Source organism: Podarcis liolepis (assembly GCF_965112155.1).
Source record: "Podarcis liolepis genome assembly, chromosome: 3".
In the NCBI taxonomy this organism is placed as follows: domain Eukaryota; kingdom Metazoa; phylum Chordata; class Lepidosauria; order Squamata; family Lacertidae; genus Podarcis; species Podarcis liolepis.
The window spans coordinates 62,635,790-62,654,802 of NC_139557.1; the positions used below are offsets into that span (position 1 = coordinate 62,635,790).

The following is a 19,013-nucleotide window of genomic DNA, read 5'->3' on the forward strand; positions in this document are numbered from 1 at the left end:
AAATCCATATGAAAGAAAATATAGTATTACAGCAAAATGAATCCTAGTGGTTGCCTCTTTTTTTTAGCTGCTTATGACTGTTTCACTGTGTTCATAATAGCTTTTACCCCCTCCATTTTAAGAACATAATAACATAAGAAAAGCCTGCTGGATCAGGCCAACGGCCCATCTAGTCCAGCATGCTGTTCTTACAGTGGCTGGACAGTTGAATGTGGGAAACCAGCAAGCAGGATCCGCGCACAAGAGCAGCACTCTCCCCTCCTGTGGTTTCCAGCAACTGGTATTCAGAAGCACTGCATAGGCACTGCAGCTAGTAGCCATTCTTAGCTTTCTCCTCCATGAATTTGTCTAAACCCCTTTTAAAGCCATCTCCCTTCTCCACTCAACAGCATCACTACTGATATACAACAGATGCCCATTACTGTGTCCTTTTTGGAAACACAGGAAAACCTGGGGAAATGTCTCTTCCTTAGATGATTATTCTGCATTGTTTTAAAACCTATCTTTATCTCTCATTTCTGTGGTGTTTTTAAAGCTATTGTGGTAGATTTTCTGTAAAGTGTCTCAAGATTCATGTGAAGAGTTTTTCATGAATGGATAAAATACATGCAGTTGTGCATGTGTGTATAAATGCGTACTCTAATAATATTGTGCTCCTGAATACAAACCATGATTTTTAATTATATCACAGCTGGACAACAGGGATTAACAAAATTTACCACATCCATTTTTGCCCTATTCTGTTTGCCATCCAGATTAATTTTTAAAACAGCAGTTGCACAATTTGCCACAGTTTTAGCTTGCATCTTATTTCTTTACATTGTTACTATTGCAAAGGAAGACATGATGATAAAACATCATGCCAAAAGGAATCCTGAAATAAGTGTACTATCACATCAGGATTCCTTTGTATGCTGGAATTGTCTGTATGTGCAATGATTCAATCTTGATGATTGCAGCAAGATAATTACTATTACAATTGTTGTTGCAAAGAAATATTTGATGGATGTTGATAGTTAGCACAATGTAAACTGAAAAAATATGACCAACTATTCATCTGAATACAAATTGGAAATCAAAACCAGAAGAGTGTTATCTTTCCCAACACAATGGTGCAACCCTGTAAGCAAGACCAGGTAACTCGTAGCTTCAAAATCCAAGGACAGATTTGGATAGGTAGAACTTTGCAAGCAAGCCTTCTAAACATCACTCCATGCTCATCATTCTATGTTCGCCTGAGGCTCAAAAATGCCAACCAGTTCATCAGCAGCCGTTACTCCTTTTTAGAATACTGAATATTATTTTTCTTCAAACATTTCAATTCCTGTCAAAGAGCCATTCAATGCATTATACAGAATGAAGTAAGATACTGCTGGCAGAATTCCAGACTGTACCAAAAATTGCAGGCATATGGGCGTATCATTTTTTGAATGCTGCTTCATGTAAAATTAAGCCTGCCTGCATGTAGTTAACTAACAAAGGTATGGAGTAGCCCCCTTTCCAGTGTGCTTGTTCACACACGCCGGGTTTTCTTTTAGAAAACATAAGACCAAAAGGAGACCTTCCACCTGAAGTGGTAGATTCCAGAATTCTAACACTTATACCACTGCAGCATGCTTAGAGAGAAAAGGAATGTGTTGATATTCCCAGTAAAATCACTTTATCTCAATTTTATCTGTGGGTCTCAATTTATTTTGATAAACATTATGCTGACTCTAGTATACACTTGTCTCATGCACACATATCTCATGCTCAGGGGGAATGTAATTGGTCAAATATGATCCTGTCAGCCGAAGCCAATTTCCTAAACAGCAGCAGCTCACAGGATCACCGTCACGCAAACCGTATAGATAATTGGTGAAAACATACTTTTTGCAGTGGTGTTCTGTACAGAAATAAATTTGGAAGTCATCTGAATTGTGCAGCACGTACAAGAAACAGCATCGTTCTTCAAATTTTGAAATGCTGGAAGAGAAGCAAAGATAGCACGGGTTAATGGATTTGTGACTCTCTGCTTCAGGCAGTTTTCGTATTTCAAAAAGAAAAATTATGTTCTTTATGCTTGCAAGAGAAAGGATAGAACCATACTTTCTCCAGTTAGTTCCTTCTAAATGGAAGTTGCTCCAGGGAAATTTGTGGCTGTTATACAATTGAAAGATGGGTCAGGATTTCATGGAGGAAGCGGGATAATAAATATTGCATAATGAAAATGAATGTTCTATATTGTATTTCGTGTATAATAGATGGATTTAGATGATTGTCCTTTTGCTATATTAAAATATAAAGAACGACATTAATTGAAAAAGCTTCACATAACTGAAAAGATTTGGACCTCAATGATTCAACAAAACTAACTGTTGCAGAAAGGCAGCCCTGAGTGTTTTCTAGAGACAACGCTTTCCAGTCAGCGCTGAGCACACACAAAACATCAGTTTAACAATCACTTTTGCAACAGGGACATTTTGGGACGGCTATTCCCTGTAACAAACAATTTGAGGAGTAGACTAACTTATTTATCTTACCAGAAATAAACACTTATGAGGAAAATACCTCTTTCTGACATGTGCTGCATAAGCTAATGTAGAAGTCTAGCAGAGTAAAAGCCCACCAACAGAATATAAGTATAATCCATTTGCATTTTATATTTTTCTGTTGAGACAATGCCTATTCTGTACTTCTGCTTGCAGGATCCTTGTCTGTTTGCTCATCTGTTCTTTCCATGGAGACTAGACCCTTAAAAAAGTTTGAGCCAAGAGTTTCTATTCAGAATAAAGGCCAGGGACCTTTTATTTCCTACCAGATTCTATTTCTTAATTTATAATGAAATGGAAAGAGCCATCAGGGGGCACCCTAGCACAACCGTATGAGTCATTTTGTTGTTCTTAAAGTAGTAAAAGCACCACCACTCAAAAACTGCTGTCACATAGTTATTCTAGGAAACACACAGAAACAGAGGAAGTTATCTATACCAAGTGAGACTGCCTCTCCATCTGGCTCAGCAATGTAAACACTGACTGACAGCAGCTCTCCATGATTTCAAGCAAGAGACATTTCCAAACCTATCTGGAGATGCCAGGGACTGAATCTAGGACCTTCCGAGCCACAGCCCTTTCATATACAGTGGTACCTCGGATTAAGTACTTAATTCGCTCCGGAGGTCTGTTCTTAACCTGAAGCACCACTTTAGCTAATGGGGCCTCCTGCTGCCGCCGCACCACCAGAGCCCGATTTCTGTTCTCATCCTGAAGCAAAGTTCTTAACCTGAAGCACTTATTTATGGGTTAGCGGAGTGTGTAACCTGGAGCGTATGTAACCTGAAGCATATGTAACCCGAGGTACCACTGTATTTGGAAAGGAGTGGAGTAAACAGTAAAAAGTGGTATGCTCCTTAAACTTCCTAGGGAGATGTGCGCACAGCTGACTCCAAAGGATACAACAAATGTAAAACTTTTCTCCCTCCTTTGTACCTCATATTCAATGACTCCTTGTCCGGAATATGTTAGTCACACTTAAGTTCCATCAAAATTAATTAATTTAGCAGCATGGTTAGCTTGCCTGATTGATTTAAATCTATCTCTCTGGATTGAAATGGTTTTCTACCTCTGAGTTTTGGCATTTCTTTTAACCAGTTATTTTCTATGTTAATTAACAATGAGAATCATTCTCCCCACCACCACCAAGAGTTTGGGTTTTTTTTGTTTTTTGAGAATTTAACTAAAAGTTAAATCTCAAATAAAGTAATGAGGAAAATGAGACACTGCATATCCAAGATACTAGGGTCTAATCGTCTCCATGGTCAAAACTCACCCATTACAAAAACCACTGCATTATTTTAATGCCGCAGTTGAGGTAAGAAGGCACTAATATTTATCTGTTCAAGAACAGGCCTTACAATGCTGTCTAGAATTGGAAATATTGAAGATCTGCAGTGTGGAGATGTGATGTGCCTCTTTTCCTTTCAGTACGTATCTTGGTGGCTCCTTTCTCATTGAACTGCCGTTCCCTACATGGTCAGCCAGTGTCAGGAGACTTGAGAGAAATTTATAAATCTTCCACTTTGGTGCTATGGAAGGGCACCATGCCATGCCTTCTGCAAGTGCCCTCGGAAGACCACCACTACGAAGTAAGCCCACCTGATACAGTGCAGACCTATCAAACTGCTGCAGTCAGCAACATGTACTCTTTCCTGTATTTCAAGTTTAACAATAACTCATCAAACCTGTCTACAGGAAGCTCCTGTGCAGACAAGCCCTACATAAAACCCAAGCTACTAATGAAGAAAAACCACTCAAAACACGACAGAATTACATACACTTGTTCAGCACTCAGTGTTGTACTTGCAATAGGCCTAGTTTGTTGTGTTTTTTTTAATGACACCCTTTGTTCTGAAGGAACAAATTGTAGTAACCATGGATTATACAAGCTGATTTCAACACTCCTTTTAAAGAAGATGTCTTTTCAGAGCCATTTTATGTCAGTAGAACCAAGTTTAGACTGCACTACTTTAGGCTGCATGTAAAGCTTATGTGTTTGAATGCGCCCTTGCAGAGAAAACACCCTTCTTGAACAATGAAAGCTAGAAGGGCAGGAATAATGTTCACTATAGTCCTCTCCCTAATATGCTCTTTCACTGCTGAGATGTCATTTTTGGTAGCAGAAGCATTCAAACATGCAACAAATTCTCTCTCCCAAGTGTCCAGGCTGCCTTCCCATATACTTTCTTTTTATATTCTGCACCTATGTATGGTTCTTACATGACATTTTGTGGTTTTGGTACTGCTACTCCAGAGGATCCTACAACACGTATTTCACCAGCTATCAAGGTGGTTATCTCACTGCCTCTCTCCTAATACTAGTAGATGGAAGCAATAAGGGAGAAACAATTAGGCCCCTGTCCGCATATGTACTAAATGGAAACTTCATTGCCACATTTCTGATTGGCACAATGCGGCTGAGGGCAATGCTGCATGGGGGGCGGTGTGTTGAGATGAGTTTGGGAAACCTGGCTTTGGAATTATGTTAACCTGTGAAGCTCAGACTGCATTCCTATGCATGGCTACCTGGGTGTAGGCTCCACTAATACGGCATGACTTGATTCTGCGTAAACATCCATAGAACTGGGCAGCCCCCATATATATTCGAGGTGTCACCAGCAAACATTAATGAAGAGATAAATGTACTGCCAATATATAATAACTGTTTGAATTATGAGAGGAAGATAATTTATGGACTACAATATTTGTATGGGGAAAGGTCATGTGGAGCCTCTGGGCAAGATTAAACATTATGTATGTATGTATGTATTTGTCTTGTTAGTCACTAGCTACACAAAGATCTCCAAGCAACTTAAAACATATTTAAAACATAAACATGTATCTGTTACAATACTGATACATTCACACAAAAAAGATGCAATTCACAAAACAGATGCAAAACTCCAAGGTCCTACATTTGAGGTAACCCAATATTGATAGGTGCTAGGTCTTGCTTAATGTCAGTCATACAAGACAGGAATTCAAAAACTGCTTCATGCACATTTTGAGGATTTTGCCCACAGTTCTGACACCCATTTTTAAAGATGCTGTTTATGTTTAGCCTTTTAAATATGTTTGTGAGGGGGTTATTGGTTTTGCTGCTGCTGCTGCTGCTGCTGTGTATTTTGTGTTCTCGTTTTGTAATTTTCTGCTGTAAACCACCCTGTGATCTTCGGATGGAGGGCATAAAAAATAATTAATTAAATAACGGCTACAGAGGAAATGTCATAGGTATCACAAATAAATAAATAACCTTACCTTACTCCTCTTATAGAGTCAGCACTGAAGTTCCATTCATGAATGCCTTTCTGTAATGAAGAAGTCAACAAAAATTACTGTTCTTGGGCATATAGCTGTACATACAAATAAATACATACAAATGTGTTCGTTTGTACACGTTTATGATCAAACAATAAAAAATATTCATTTAAAAAAGAAGCAGCGTACAACAGCTTTTAGCCTATAACTTACAAAATAATGTTTGCAGGTTATTTCCCCCCACTGTGTTGGCCCTTTTGTAACTGTACACATCACCTTCATAACAACGTAGAAATAAAAACACAGTGCATGTGCACACACAAACCTGCAAAGATACAAATAATCCTAGTACTGGATGTTTCCTACACTGAACCTCTGAAACAAAATCTCTTATTTTACCCAGTCTTCACCCTGTGCTATGGGAACCAGTGTGTATCACATCCTTCAAAACAACCCAATAAAATCTATCTCCAAACATGCTTTTTCATGTTAAATTCTTACATCAATTCACAGTCACTATGCTAGAAAAAGCCTATATATAAATGAAGGGGTTAAGCTGTAAGAACATTTCCATTTCTCATTTCTAACTTAAAACAATCTAACACACATACAAAACCACAGCCACAAGCCCAAGACATTCCCAACCCTTCAAAAATCCTGGTTTCTCTTTGATTCATGTGACCTCTTTGTTTATGCTGTTATGTTCTCAGGCTGGTGAATTCCTGGCGATTCTGCCAAATTTTCAATCCATTGGAGTAAACATTTTATGGGGACTGTCTAATTCTGACATCTGTTCTTTGGTTAATAATAAAAAAGGCAATTGGAAAACTGCTTCAGCAGCCAACATGAGAGACCCAAGTGTCCAGGCTAAGGCACTACTGAGAGCAGTAGCAATATCAATTCCAGCTGCTACCTTTTACTGTAGCTAAAGTTCAGAGCCAGAAAGTTTCATGCTATCAAAACAATCCAGAGTTATGCAGAGTTTTTTAACAGCCAGGAAAAGTCAGCAAGTCCTCTCCACGTCAACTGAATATTCAGAGTGAGACTTCCCAGCTATGATGGAATCCAGGGAATGAGTCATGAAGAGTTAGGACGTCAGTGTAATCCAGAGGACAGAGTAACCCTGGACCTTAGGCCTACATTCAGATACCTCTCCAGCCATGAACATACTTGGACAAATAAGTGCTCCTGAAGTCCTACTTCCAAATCCACAAAATGGGAATAACAGTAAATTGATGCACGGGGTTGTGGAAAATATGAGTAAGATAAGGAACAGAAACAAGAATTTCCACATTATGCACTCAATGGTCATTATTACAAATGTGATGTGATGTTTATGGAATCAGCCAGATGTTTAACACTGTTCAACTTGTGGTAACTTGGGGAGCTTGTTAGAAATGATTTTTAATACATGTAATACAACACAAATAACGATACAGATGTGTCACATGGTGAAATGAAGCAACCGCTGACCTAGTAGAAACTAAACTGGTGTGCATTTCAAGTTCTGTATGCCTCTCTGACATGGATTCTTACTTAAGCAATCTAGACTGGCCGAATGAAGTTAAAGTCCAACAACTGCAAGGGGGAAATGGCTTGCTTCTAAGCAAATTAAATGAAATAGATATAAACAGCAATATTCTACCATGTTTTGCCTTCATAAAGCTAACAAAGGCAACCCTCTAGCTTACAAGGAGTTATTAATTCACTGTTAATGTACATGTGATGTGATACTTGAGTATATTCTTACATATGGTATCCAGATTTACTCTACCAGAACAGACAAATGGTCATGTCTGCAATGTCTTAAGAGATTGTGTTGGTTAATACTCAACAGATAGGATGTTTGATGCAGCAGCAGCAAAAAAAAGCTGTCGCTATTCCATGCTGCATCAACAGAAGCATAGTGTCCAGATCAAGGGAAGTAATTGTACCACCCTATTCTGCCTTAGTCAGACCACACCCAGAATACTGTGTCCAATTCTGGGCACCACAAATTAAGAAGGATGTTGACAAGCTGGAATGTGTGCAAAGGAGGGCAACCTAGATGATCAAGGGTCTGGAAACTAAGTCTTAGGAGGAATGCTTGAAGGAGCTGGGTATGTTTAACTTGGAAAAGAGGAGATTGAGAGGAGATATGATAACCATCTTCAAACGTCTTAAGGGCTGTCACATGGAGGAGACGGCATGCTTGTTTTCACCTGTTAATGAGGGTAGGACTCGAGGAAATGGCTTCAAGTTACAAGAAAGGAGATTCTGACTAAACATTTGGAAAACTTTCTAACAGTAAAAGCTGTTCAGCAGTGGAAGAGACTCCCACAAGAGGTAGTGGACTCTCCTTCCTTGGAGGTTTTTAAGCAGAGGTTGGATGGCCATCTGTCACTGATGCTTTAGCTGAGATTATGGCATTGCAGGGGGTTGGACTAGATGACCCTTGGGGTCCCTTCCAACTAAGATTCTATGATTCTATGATTGATTATGAAAGCTGAGTACACCTACTCAAGAATTTACTGCTTTTCGTTTCAAGATTGCCACTACCTTTACTCCAGAACTAAATGTGAAAACATCAAAGAGTGATCACCTCAAGTTTTCCATGTACTGCTACAATAAAAAAGATGAACAAAATAAAAAAAAACTTTCCAATAAATTGCTACAAAAAGCAGCCAATGCCAGGAAAAATTCTCTGCTACATTCTTCTGTAGTGAAAGCAAAATAGAGAAGAAATAACAGCTTATGGGTATGAAGTATTTGAGATGTTATCTGGAAAATAACTTTTCCTGTTTCCATCTTTCCCTCAACCCATTCTATTCGCACCTCCAGTTTTTCCTCTATAACTTTTGCTTGCTGCCTCCAGTTCCTACTATCAGCCACTTAGGACCACTTTATACATCACGCAGCAGTGAAGCTGAGCTTGCTACCATTGAAAGCAAAAGCAAGCAGCAACAACTCCTGGGTCCCTGATGAGTGTACCTATAGGATATATCTGCTTTTAAACACCTGCTTCTCACGCATGCATTCTATATGTTTAGATATATTCTGTAAAACCACAATTTGTAAAGAAGCTCTTATAAGTACACCTCAAGGTACCAACCTGGTCTTCCATAATTTTATTTTCCGCATCTCTTTAGGCCAAAGTCACAGCACAAGATTCTCCAGAGGTATAAAAGGAGAAGTCTACCTTTTATATCCAGAAGGTTTTCAACTTCTTGTTTCTTCAGATTCCTGATTACCAATTATGCACCTGTCTTTACACTTCTCAAAAAGGCCAGTCACTCTATTTGCCACAAATGGCAGCCTATACATGGAGCACTTAAGAAACAACCTTATTTTGATGGTGAAGTCTGAAGAGTTGTTTCTCATGCTCTGTGCCTGTACCCTTCAGCTGTTGTTAAAACTGCCAGACCTGTAGCCTGTATGGACATGTCATGCTTAATACTCCCTTTTGTTCCCAATATCCATTACTTCCTCACCCTTGGGCTGCTTTGGCTGTTCTGTGTTTCAATCTCTCAAACATGAAAGGCTCTAAATCCTCTCTCATTTCCACAAACGCCTCCCAATTTCCTTTAAACTCCTTCGATCAAGCAGTCAGCAGTTACAGGATATAAGCTGCACAGAGGAGTCAATGGTTTACTGCTGTAAAAGTGGTGTGGTAGCAGCTTACCTTATCATCAGGCATAACATGCCAGATAGAGACTGTCTTCTCTTCAGCCTCACTATTAATGGACAGGTAAGAAGGCTGGTAGATTTTCGTTGGCTCTAATATTAAAACCTTTGAACAGAAAAAAATACATAGAACATTGCTAAACAGTTACTACATTTCTTCAAAATACCCCCATAAAATTATAAAATTAAGTACTGACACTTCTCAGTTTAGCTCTCGGAGGCAAGGGCAAACTGCGCAAAAGACAAACTTTTACTATTTACCATAAGCAGTTTTGCATTTTGATAGCTGAATAATTTACTGAATGTCTTCCAGCTTTCAATTTTGTAGACGATTCTACTTTACTTTTGTTATTTGGTTCTTACATGCAAAAATGTGAGAAAAAATGTTTTGCTGAAGAAGCAGCACTTGCCAATTTCACAAACCTCCTTAGTCCAAGCCTGATTTGCACAGCAGCCACCTGCAATCTCACTCCGTGTTATTAAAAACAAACTCCCGGCCCTCCAAAAGTCTTTGGGAGGAGAAGAGGCATGAGTAGCTACAGGGGAGAAGAAGGGACACCAAACTTTCCTTTTGTGAACTTCCACTAGCAATATTTAATTTTTATTTTCTTTATATGAGTAAAACCTACAGAATCAGACTTGAGCATGTAAAAATCCATACACCAGCTCCACCATAAGCCTGAGTGAATAAAAAATGTATTTATGTGGCAACAGAAACTCATCAAGGATGTAGCAGTTTGTGCCACCAGGAGAAGCACCTTCATAATTACTCAGATCAACTCATTTTGCTGTTCAAAGTTTATTGCTTTCCAAATTAAAAATGCTTCCCTGCCCCTCAAGAATCACATGGCAGGACAAACAGGAAATTGAAATGGTTAAAAATTAATTGGAAGAGTTCAAAACACACTCACAGGAAATCTAACTACAGAGACGTCTGACTTTGTGGCCTCAACCAGAAAGTCCATCCAAAAGTCCACAAGTTCATGTTTTGCTACTTGCTGTTCTGGATTCAGTTTCTTAAAGTGCTGATATATCAAGATAGTCTCCACAATGGACTTGAGGTACCTAGGAGCAACCAACAAAAAAGGAAACAAGTCTGTAGCTATTTCCAGTTCATTATAACCACTATATGCTTTATCACCTTTATCTGCACATCACATTGCCAAGTTGAGAGACTCTCTTATCAGCTATACTGAAAGATGAGAAACATGGGCATGTCTGCACAAAGCTTTATCTGGCATTGTTGCACTAGTCTAGAAAAAGATTGCACAAAAGCAAACACACAAATATAGGCACAAAGTGCAAGAAGAAAATCATGCAGACTCTTTTCTTGGTTCATGAGAACAGTACACACCGTGCTGGCCTGCTAGGATCCCTTTCTGATCTGAAGATGGATAAGAAAAAAACATTCTAGAGATCTACAAAAATTACAAGAGTACCCAGAGAGTTCTCCAAGACTTAGGAGAGCCAAGCTAATTGCATGTACACGCAGCCGTAGAAACCCAGGGCCAATCATAGTTCCTTCAGTGTGTACGAGTCAAGTAGGAGAAAAAAAGATAACTTCCAAATTCAGAATGCACCACAGCTAAACAGGTGTTTACTGCTATTTCCACAGCATGTGAAGCAACCATTAATTTGGGATATGTGTGGCTTTGCAGGACTCATTCAACAGAATGACTGCATCTATACTATAGCTGGGTAGTAGAGAACAAGCTTTGCAACTTCAAATTCTGGCACCTCCTGTTGAAAGGATCTCAGGTTGTGGGCTTAGGGACAGAACATCTGCCTGAGATTAGTCAGATCATTTATAGCATTGGATTAGATGGAACAATAGTCTGACTCACGCTAAATCAACTCCTTATATTTACCCCCAAAAGCTGCTTGTAGACACATGGAATGTGAGATAATACTTTTTATGGACAAACTGGGCTTTACAATTCTGTATTTTCAAATGCATGTCTTTGTGAAAATCAGATGTACTTGCCTGCTCTCTATTTCTCATCACTAAGATGGTCCAGTGTCAAACTAAATTATAGGTTTATAATATAGTCATGCTGATGACAAGGTACAACAACATTCAGCACATATGCCATGGGCAGCTTGTGTCATTGGCGATAAATCTTGCAAATTGTCCTAATTAAAAACTTCTGGTGTCACAAACATATCTGCAGTAGCTAAAAATAGCACCTGTACACGGGTGTGGTTCTATTATAACATACACAAAATCCTGCAACAATAAACATACACCACCATGCCTAGGAAATTGCTTGTACCTATTTCAGATACATTTTGATTGGGCTCCATCACATATTGGGATTCTATCCCACCCAGGGTTTCCAACTGCTTTTGGACTACCGTTCCTATCATCCCTGACCACTAGTACTGCTAGCTAGGGATGATGGGAGCTGTAGTCCAAAAACAGCTGGAGACCCAAGTTTGGGAAACCCTGATCCCACCCAAGGTGGGAAGGCATTGCTTTAGCCTGCTGTGACGGTTCTTTACTGCATCATCTTTGAATGTTCAGTTCAGGTACCGTATTTTTCGCCCCATAGGACGCACCGGCCCATAGGATGCACCTAGTTTTTTGGGGGGGAAATAAGAGGGGGGGAAATATTTCCGCCCCCCCAGGTGCGGGGCTGGGGTGGGGGAGCCCAAGCTTCCCCCGACCCCATCCCCCAGAACAGGCTGCTATCCGCTAGCCGTGGGAGAGCCGCGCCACTTGAGCTCAGCACGCCCCAAGCTTCTGGGTGCAGGCAAGCTCTCCGCTAGCTGTGGGAGAGCCGTGTCTCCCATGGCTAGCGGATAGCTTCCTGAAGCCTGCATTCGCCCCATAGGACACACACACATTTACCCTTCATTTTTGGAGGGAAAAAGTGCGTCCTATAGGGCAAAAAATACGGTATTTTAAAACACTGAATGTGTTGGTGAGTGACTGTGTGCTTTAACTGCACTTTCAAGAAACAGGCCTCTGCTAAACTGATTGTCACTAATGTGTCAGAAAATGCTGCAGCTGTTCCATGATGGATGCATCTACAATCTCTCCTCCCTCCTTCATATAAAAGTACAGAATCATATATTCTGCGAGGAAAAGATAAATAATATTTGTCTTCCACAAATCTTATCTTAATACTGACACTGCCAACATTATCTCTACGGCATCATCTCGATGCTATGCTATGGCAAGACATACAGCTAAAGGTCTGCAGGAGCTTTTCGCCATAGTCGCTAAATAAGACAGTGTGTACTAGCTGCTCCTTATAAAACAGGTATTATGGTCTCACTGCCCACATTTTTAATTTACTAAAACAGGTATGTTCCACCTTTCTGTTATAAAAGAGGTTACAAGGACCTCGTTATACACATTTTTATTTATCAAAACATCTATATTCTGCCTTTCTGTGACAGTCAGCTCATATAAAAATATATTTAAAATCATCAAAATAAAACCAGAGCAGCAGATAAAAAATAATAATCAAGCAGGGGAAAATGAATTTGGTTTTCCCTCTCAAAATTGCATGTATGGAGTGGAGAAAGTGGCTTGGGGCAAGCATGGCGGGGGCAGGAAAATGGTGAGTGGCGAAAGGGCTAAAATACGTGCCCCCCAACCACTGCTTATTTACTCAAAATGACCCATCTCCCAAAGCTACTTTACACAAAAAGTGTAGCCATAGGAATATATAGCAAATACACATTCACATTATACATGGACTTTGTGTCTTAACAGAAGAACTATACTTATTGGGCATGTTCTAGCCGAAGCTAAGCACTTTGAATTAGAGGTGCCTGTGAAGTTATCCCTAGCCAGGCGTGGGGGTGGGGGTGGGGAGAACACTGTGGGCTGATAAAACTTACCTCAAAGTGGAATCTTTCCCAAAGATTCTCCAACTCAGATAAAAAATCAAGCCAGAGAAGTATTCCCCTCTCAAATTGCTCGTCTCTGTCAACATCTACAATCCCCCAAAGGAGTCCCATGCCAAAGGACCTCCAAATACACTTACCCCCTTCCCATAATATTGGTGGCAGCACAGGACAGTAGTTTGAGAAGACGGCTTTCTCTCTCTCTCTCTCTCTCTCTCTCTCTCTCTCTCTCACACACACACACACACGCATATATCCTCTCCATCACCCCACAGTGCTGCCTAACAGCGTGCAACTCTGAAGGGAACTCTGGGAGACAGTTTCACCCAAGTATTCCACAATGACTCCTGTGCAGCAGTCAATATAAGGAAAGGGATTTCCGAAGGTGTAAGGGAGGGCGAGTTTGGATTGGTTCATAAAATCTTTCTCCTGGGAAAGTCAGAGAATCCCAAAGCCAACCCAGAGAGACCTTTAGGAAGTTCCCCCGTCTCCCTGAGAGAGATTTCAGCAGGTACCTAAACTGTACCAATGAGGCTTCCCATAGGCATCTGGTTGGCACTGGGAAGACAGGAAGCTGGCCTAGATGGGTTTTTGGCCTGAACCAGCAGGCTTTTCTCAAGTTCTTATTGTTTGTACAAGGCAAAGGAGAAAATACGGTGGTGTCACTAATAGGCCATTTTATGATTGAAGGGTTAGCCACACAAAAAATAAGGGAACAGCATCTGCTACCCAAACTAGTAAGTTGTGTGGTCTGTGGACTTTAAATCCCTTGGTTCAAATCTCATTTTAGCCCATGGAATTCAGTGGCTGACTTTTACCTAGTCTCTTATAGCTTGGAGCACATTGAATGTCATCCACATTAACAAGAGAAGGCGCTAATTTAAATAGGTTCCTAGGTCTAGGTTCAATAACTTTTAGACAACCAGGAAGAGAATGTAGAGAAAACTAGTTATCACCAAATAAGGCTGCAGGCTTAGGGACACTTACTTCCATCTAAGTCCCAATGAAGTCCCAGTTAAACATACACAGGCCTGCATAAATACATGAAGTTGGAATCTACACTTTTCTGTACATGTAAGCACAGAACAAGTACATGCATGTCCTGATTAAAGGAGCTAACTTCATGTACATTTCCACACCTTCCATTTCCCAGTCCTTCAGGTCCCTGTGACCTCTTCCTTCCCCAGAGACCCACCTTCCCCCCAATTTGATCTGAAATTAGCTGAGGGGTTTTGGTTGCCTAGCAACGTCAAGCCAGCTTCCTCATCCCCGAAGCAACCAAATGGCTGACATTTGTGAGTCCGGAGAGGCTCTAAAGAATGACAACACTGCTGCCTGGTACGTTTTGGAAAGCAAATACTGTGCAGAAATGTCTCATCCATCCACTAGTCTGGCCCTGGCCACAATATCAAGTGGAGGCTACACTGTTAAGTAGAAAATGAAGCAACTTGATTTCAATGTGTAATTGCTATTTTATTGACTGAAAGCCAGAACCATTTTGAGCTAATAAAAGAGTTTTAAAAGAAGGGGGTGAAACGAGCAACATAATTGGCTTTAGCTATCATTCTGGATGGAGAGCATTGCTGAATACAGTACTGCAACTGTTTGTAAATTGTTTACATGGGCTGACTGAATGTATTGGGGAATCTATTTTTTAAGATAACGTGACTAAAATTTTCTGAGCAATTATTACCAACTACTGCAAGAGATTCTGTTTATATGGAATGTGGGGTCACCTTGCTATGGAATTGTTTGTATAGAAAGGGGGCGGCTTTTGCTTGATGACTTGGCCTCCCGCAAGAAGGCCAAGAGCCCAACCTTAAGAGGCAATTGGTGTAATGGTTAGAAAGCCCCAGCCATGATGTTTACTGGGTGATCTTGGGCCGGTCAGGTGGACCTGCCTCACAGGGTTGTTGTGAGGATAAAATAGGAGTAATTTTTAAAAACAACAACACAGTTGCTGAGCCCATATTAAAAAATCTGGGAATGGGAAATATTTCCATTTATATTTACACTAATTTCCCCCTCCCCCCAGAATATTCAGATCAGAACAGATGCTAGAGTCCTTTGAGTACTTTGATTCAATGCACACTGATCAGACAAGAGCCGTACCATGCTGGCGTCTTCAATTTGAAAAGTTTCTCTGAAGCCTGTATCACTCTTGTGTGATCATTTGCCAGAACACTAGCTCCCAGGAAAAATCCGACTTCCCAGTAACTCTGCAATTTTTCCAAGTTTCCTTTTTTCCCAAGCAGGCTGCTTATCTTTACTCCTGGAGAAATAATAAAGAAAAAATTCTCCGTAAGACTGCACCGCAAACAAAAACTCAAGTTAATGCATACTTAAGCTCCGTTGAAATTGGTGGTCCTAAACTTGCGTAATCACCCACAATACGGTGTTCTGATTTATAAACCAGTCTTCCTTCTCTTTCTGCTTCTCTCTTGCTTAACTGCAATCCAGTTTCTCAATATGACAAGAAAGCGAGCATTTAACTGGTAGCTTCACTGGATTCTAGACCAGCACCACTAGCACATATGGTGACTGGGATGGCAGACAACCTAATCATCCCAAGAGTGCATGCTTTAAGAGATGAGGACATATTGTAGGCCCTTCAAACCCTACCCATGTCCTAGCCAATGGCTACCCAGAGTTTTGAACACTGATCCACTGAATAATTCCGGCATTTCTTCACCTATTCTTTGCATCTCCCCCCTTTTTAATTCAAGGGACTGTGACACACTAATATAGAATAGACCCACTGAGATCAAGAAAGCCACAACTAATCTTAATCCCCTGGTTTCAATAGGTCTGTTCTGAGTATTACTTAGTCAGATCTTGTGTTTGTTCTATAAGCCTCAGAGACATTTCAAAATAGACACAGTGAAGGTTAAGGAAACTCATATCCACAGAACAATCCACAAAACACTGCTACTAAGCAAGCTTAATTTAGCTCAGAGAGACTTCATTCGGAGCCCTGCAAAAATAAATAAGATTTATTTGTTGTCATATTTAGAACCCACTTTTGAAAGCAATCGTGCAGAAAGTGGCTCACAAATAACAACCACAAATGTCATTTAAAGCATGTGCCCTTCAGATATTTTGGACTATAATTCCCATCATCCCTGACCACTGGCCATGCTGGCTGGAGCTGATGGGAGTTATAGTCTAAAACATGTGAAAGGCACTATGTTGGCAAAGGCTGAAATATCAGTTGCGAAACAACAATTTCATACAAGCAATCTAACCATAATTGCTTTTGCAGCTGCACTGTAGCCATTTAGAATATTAGTCTGCTATAACAGCCTCTTGATAATGTCATGCATTAACCCTAGGACCCTTAGGTTTCAGGGGAAAGGAAACGTTATAGTAAATAACTATTACAACTAATTCCACATTTAGAGGAAGTGTAAGATAATATGTAGCTCAATAAGAACAACCAATGGGGGAAACAATGGCTTGCAGGATCCTCACCAGGACAAACCTTAGTCCTAGAGAGCCAATGAAGTTCATTATTAGATAATTCATAGACTAGAACTAGCAGGGTTTACTAATCAGTATTCATAATTTATCCAACAATATCACTGAGTCACCATAAAGAGCTCTTTTCATTACTGACTCTGCAAGACAGACATTTAACCCAGAAAACTGAACTTAGGCAAGATAATTGCAACGGGCAGGATCCATGCGGTGGCTCAAAGTTATACCTTTTTAATGGAAAACTTAGCCGAAGTGCAGAATTACTAACTAACAAAGAACTCTGAATGCATTCATCAGATTGTTTCCTGTAAAACAGAGGGTGGTGAAAATGCTGTCACTGAATTTTATTTGCCTGTGCATCAACAGGCTATAATTACCAACTTTCCGTAGCTCAAATGAGGTATCAAACTGGTGACCAGCGGCCAAGAGAAGGACTGCATAATTAATCCCCGACTGTAATGTTGGTTCTGACTCAAATGCCTTCTTGAACCTAGGAGAACAAACAAGTTATAGATATAGATATATAAAAAATAAGACGTACAAAGGGACAATTATATACATATTTGGTACTCTAAGTGCCGCTCTTCAGTTTGTTCAGCTTGACCAACCCGTTCAAGCACGAAAATATTCTGCTTATAATTTTCCATCCAGGCAGCATGGTTATTTTAAGAAGCCAACATTTACAGCATCCTCCTACTGTTTTCTTCAGATTCTTGTGTTTATTCACTTGTGAAAAATATATAGCTGGTTAACAGCTTTGCTGTTTTGCACAAAGAACTATTTCTGAACACTGGCATTAAAATTCCTTATGGCATTTATACTAGAATTATGATTTATGCCCCCTCATTAGAGATTAATATTGTTGTAATGAAGTTATCCTTCTCTTATTTATATTTAGTGATCCTGCGACAGTAGGCAAATCAGTACAGCGCTATGCAGTATACCAAACTACAATGAAAGACGGAAGAGTTTTCAAATACATATTTAATAATATCAACACCCAGTGCTTATTTGTAGAATTCATCTCAAGTGCTCAAAGTGCTTCACAAGAAAACAATCCTGGCAAGGCATGTCAGGCAGACAAAGGCTGCGGGAATAGGAGCTTGCCCACAGACTCGGAAGTGCTGTAGCTCAATGGTAGAGCATCTGCCTTGCAGCACCGCATGCCGAAAGCCCCAGCATCTCCAGGTAGGGCAGGGAGAGGCCTCTGCCTGGAGACCTAAAAAAATGCTGCCTGGCCGAGTAGCCAATACTGAGCTAGATAGACCAAAAGTCTGATTCCATATAAGGAAGCTTCCTATGTAATTAATGAATTCATCAGAAGTGGCTTTAACTGCAGGGACATCCAGCTCACAACTTACACTCTTAGGGTCCATTTACGCACACCCCTTAAGCATGTGTCAATGTAGCTGGGCAGCTCTTTTTTGTTTGAAAAGATGTGTTGGAAGGGACTGGAGTGAGAAGGAAAAAGTGTCTCCATTTTCAATTACCCTCTCTCACAGCAACTTTTCAAACAAAAGACAAAGGGACCCACAGCAGATCAGTGGTCAGAGCTCTGGTCCTTCCAACTCAGTTTAACTCGTTTTATTACCTCTCTTCACTTTGCAGTACAGTCAGGCATGACAAAATGAGGAAGGACATTCAAACTAACACAATGTTGATTTCCAAAAAAGAAATCCTTCCCTCCCTCACTAATAATTAACATGTTTGGCAGACACATAATTTCATTGCTGCTATACATTTTCCTGGCAACTTTACAACAGAAAAGAGAAAAGTCCACCAAATAAGCTGGAGTTAATCCTTCAACTCAGAATGCACTAACTTGGCACTGAATAACAATTAATTCCTTAAATTTGTAAGATTCCTTGGATCTCTTAAAATGCGGTATGTTGCTAAGCAGGGCAAAAATGCATGAGAGACTAAATCCAATCCAAACAAGCATTTCTGTTCATCCAAAGTGCACACACAAAAGGAAGGCAAGCGGCAGCCTATATTTACCAGACACACCACTTCCCACTTTCCACGACTTTTAAAATGAATTTACTGTAAATAGGCAGTGGCGGAGTTACATGGTGGAAGGCAAAAATCTTGTTTGTATGGAAAACAAAACAGCACAGTGAAAGCATGCCCAGAACTCTCTGCCTGAACCCTGTCTAAAGACCACAAAACAAGGTTAAAGGTGACTGTTTATTGCATTCCCTGTGCTCATCCAGCCTTTGCCCA

The 19,013-nt window shown here is 40.2% G+C and overlaps 1 protein-coding gene across 6 annotated transcripts in view; it reads right to left on the bottom strand.

The window, feature by feature from the left end:
• Nucleotides 1-19,013, bottom strand: part of MAP3K5 (mitogen-activated protein kinase kinase kinase 5) — a 97,648-nt gene that overhangs the window by 30,399 nt on the left and 48,236 nt on the right. For all 6 annotated transcript variants that reach the window (XR_014524828.1, XR_014524829.1, XR_014524830.1 and 3 more), the window contains exons 8-13: nucleotides 17,168-17,280; nucleotides 15,426-15,585; nucleotides 10,367-10,520; nucleotides 9,454-9,561; nucleotides 5,793-5,842; nucleotides 1,870-1,965 (exon numbers count right to left, since the gene is read on the bottom strand). Coding sequence is in view for 2 of the 6 variants with exons in the window: in XM_083498045.1 (XP_083354171.1) it covers nucleotides 1,870-1,965; nucleotides 5,793-5,842; nucleotides 9,454-9,561; nucleotides 10,367-10,520; nucleotides 15,426-15,585; nucleotides 17,168-17,280 (681 nt within the window). In the remaining 4 variants the exon portion in view is untranslated. The remainder of the gene's footprint in view (nucleotides 1-1,869; nucleotides 1,966-5,792; nucleotides 5,843-9,453; nucleotides 9,562-10,366; nucleotides 10,521-15,425; nucleotides 15,586-17,167; nucleotides 17,281-19,013) is intronic.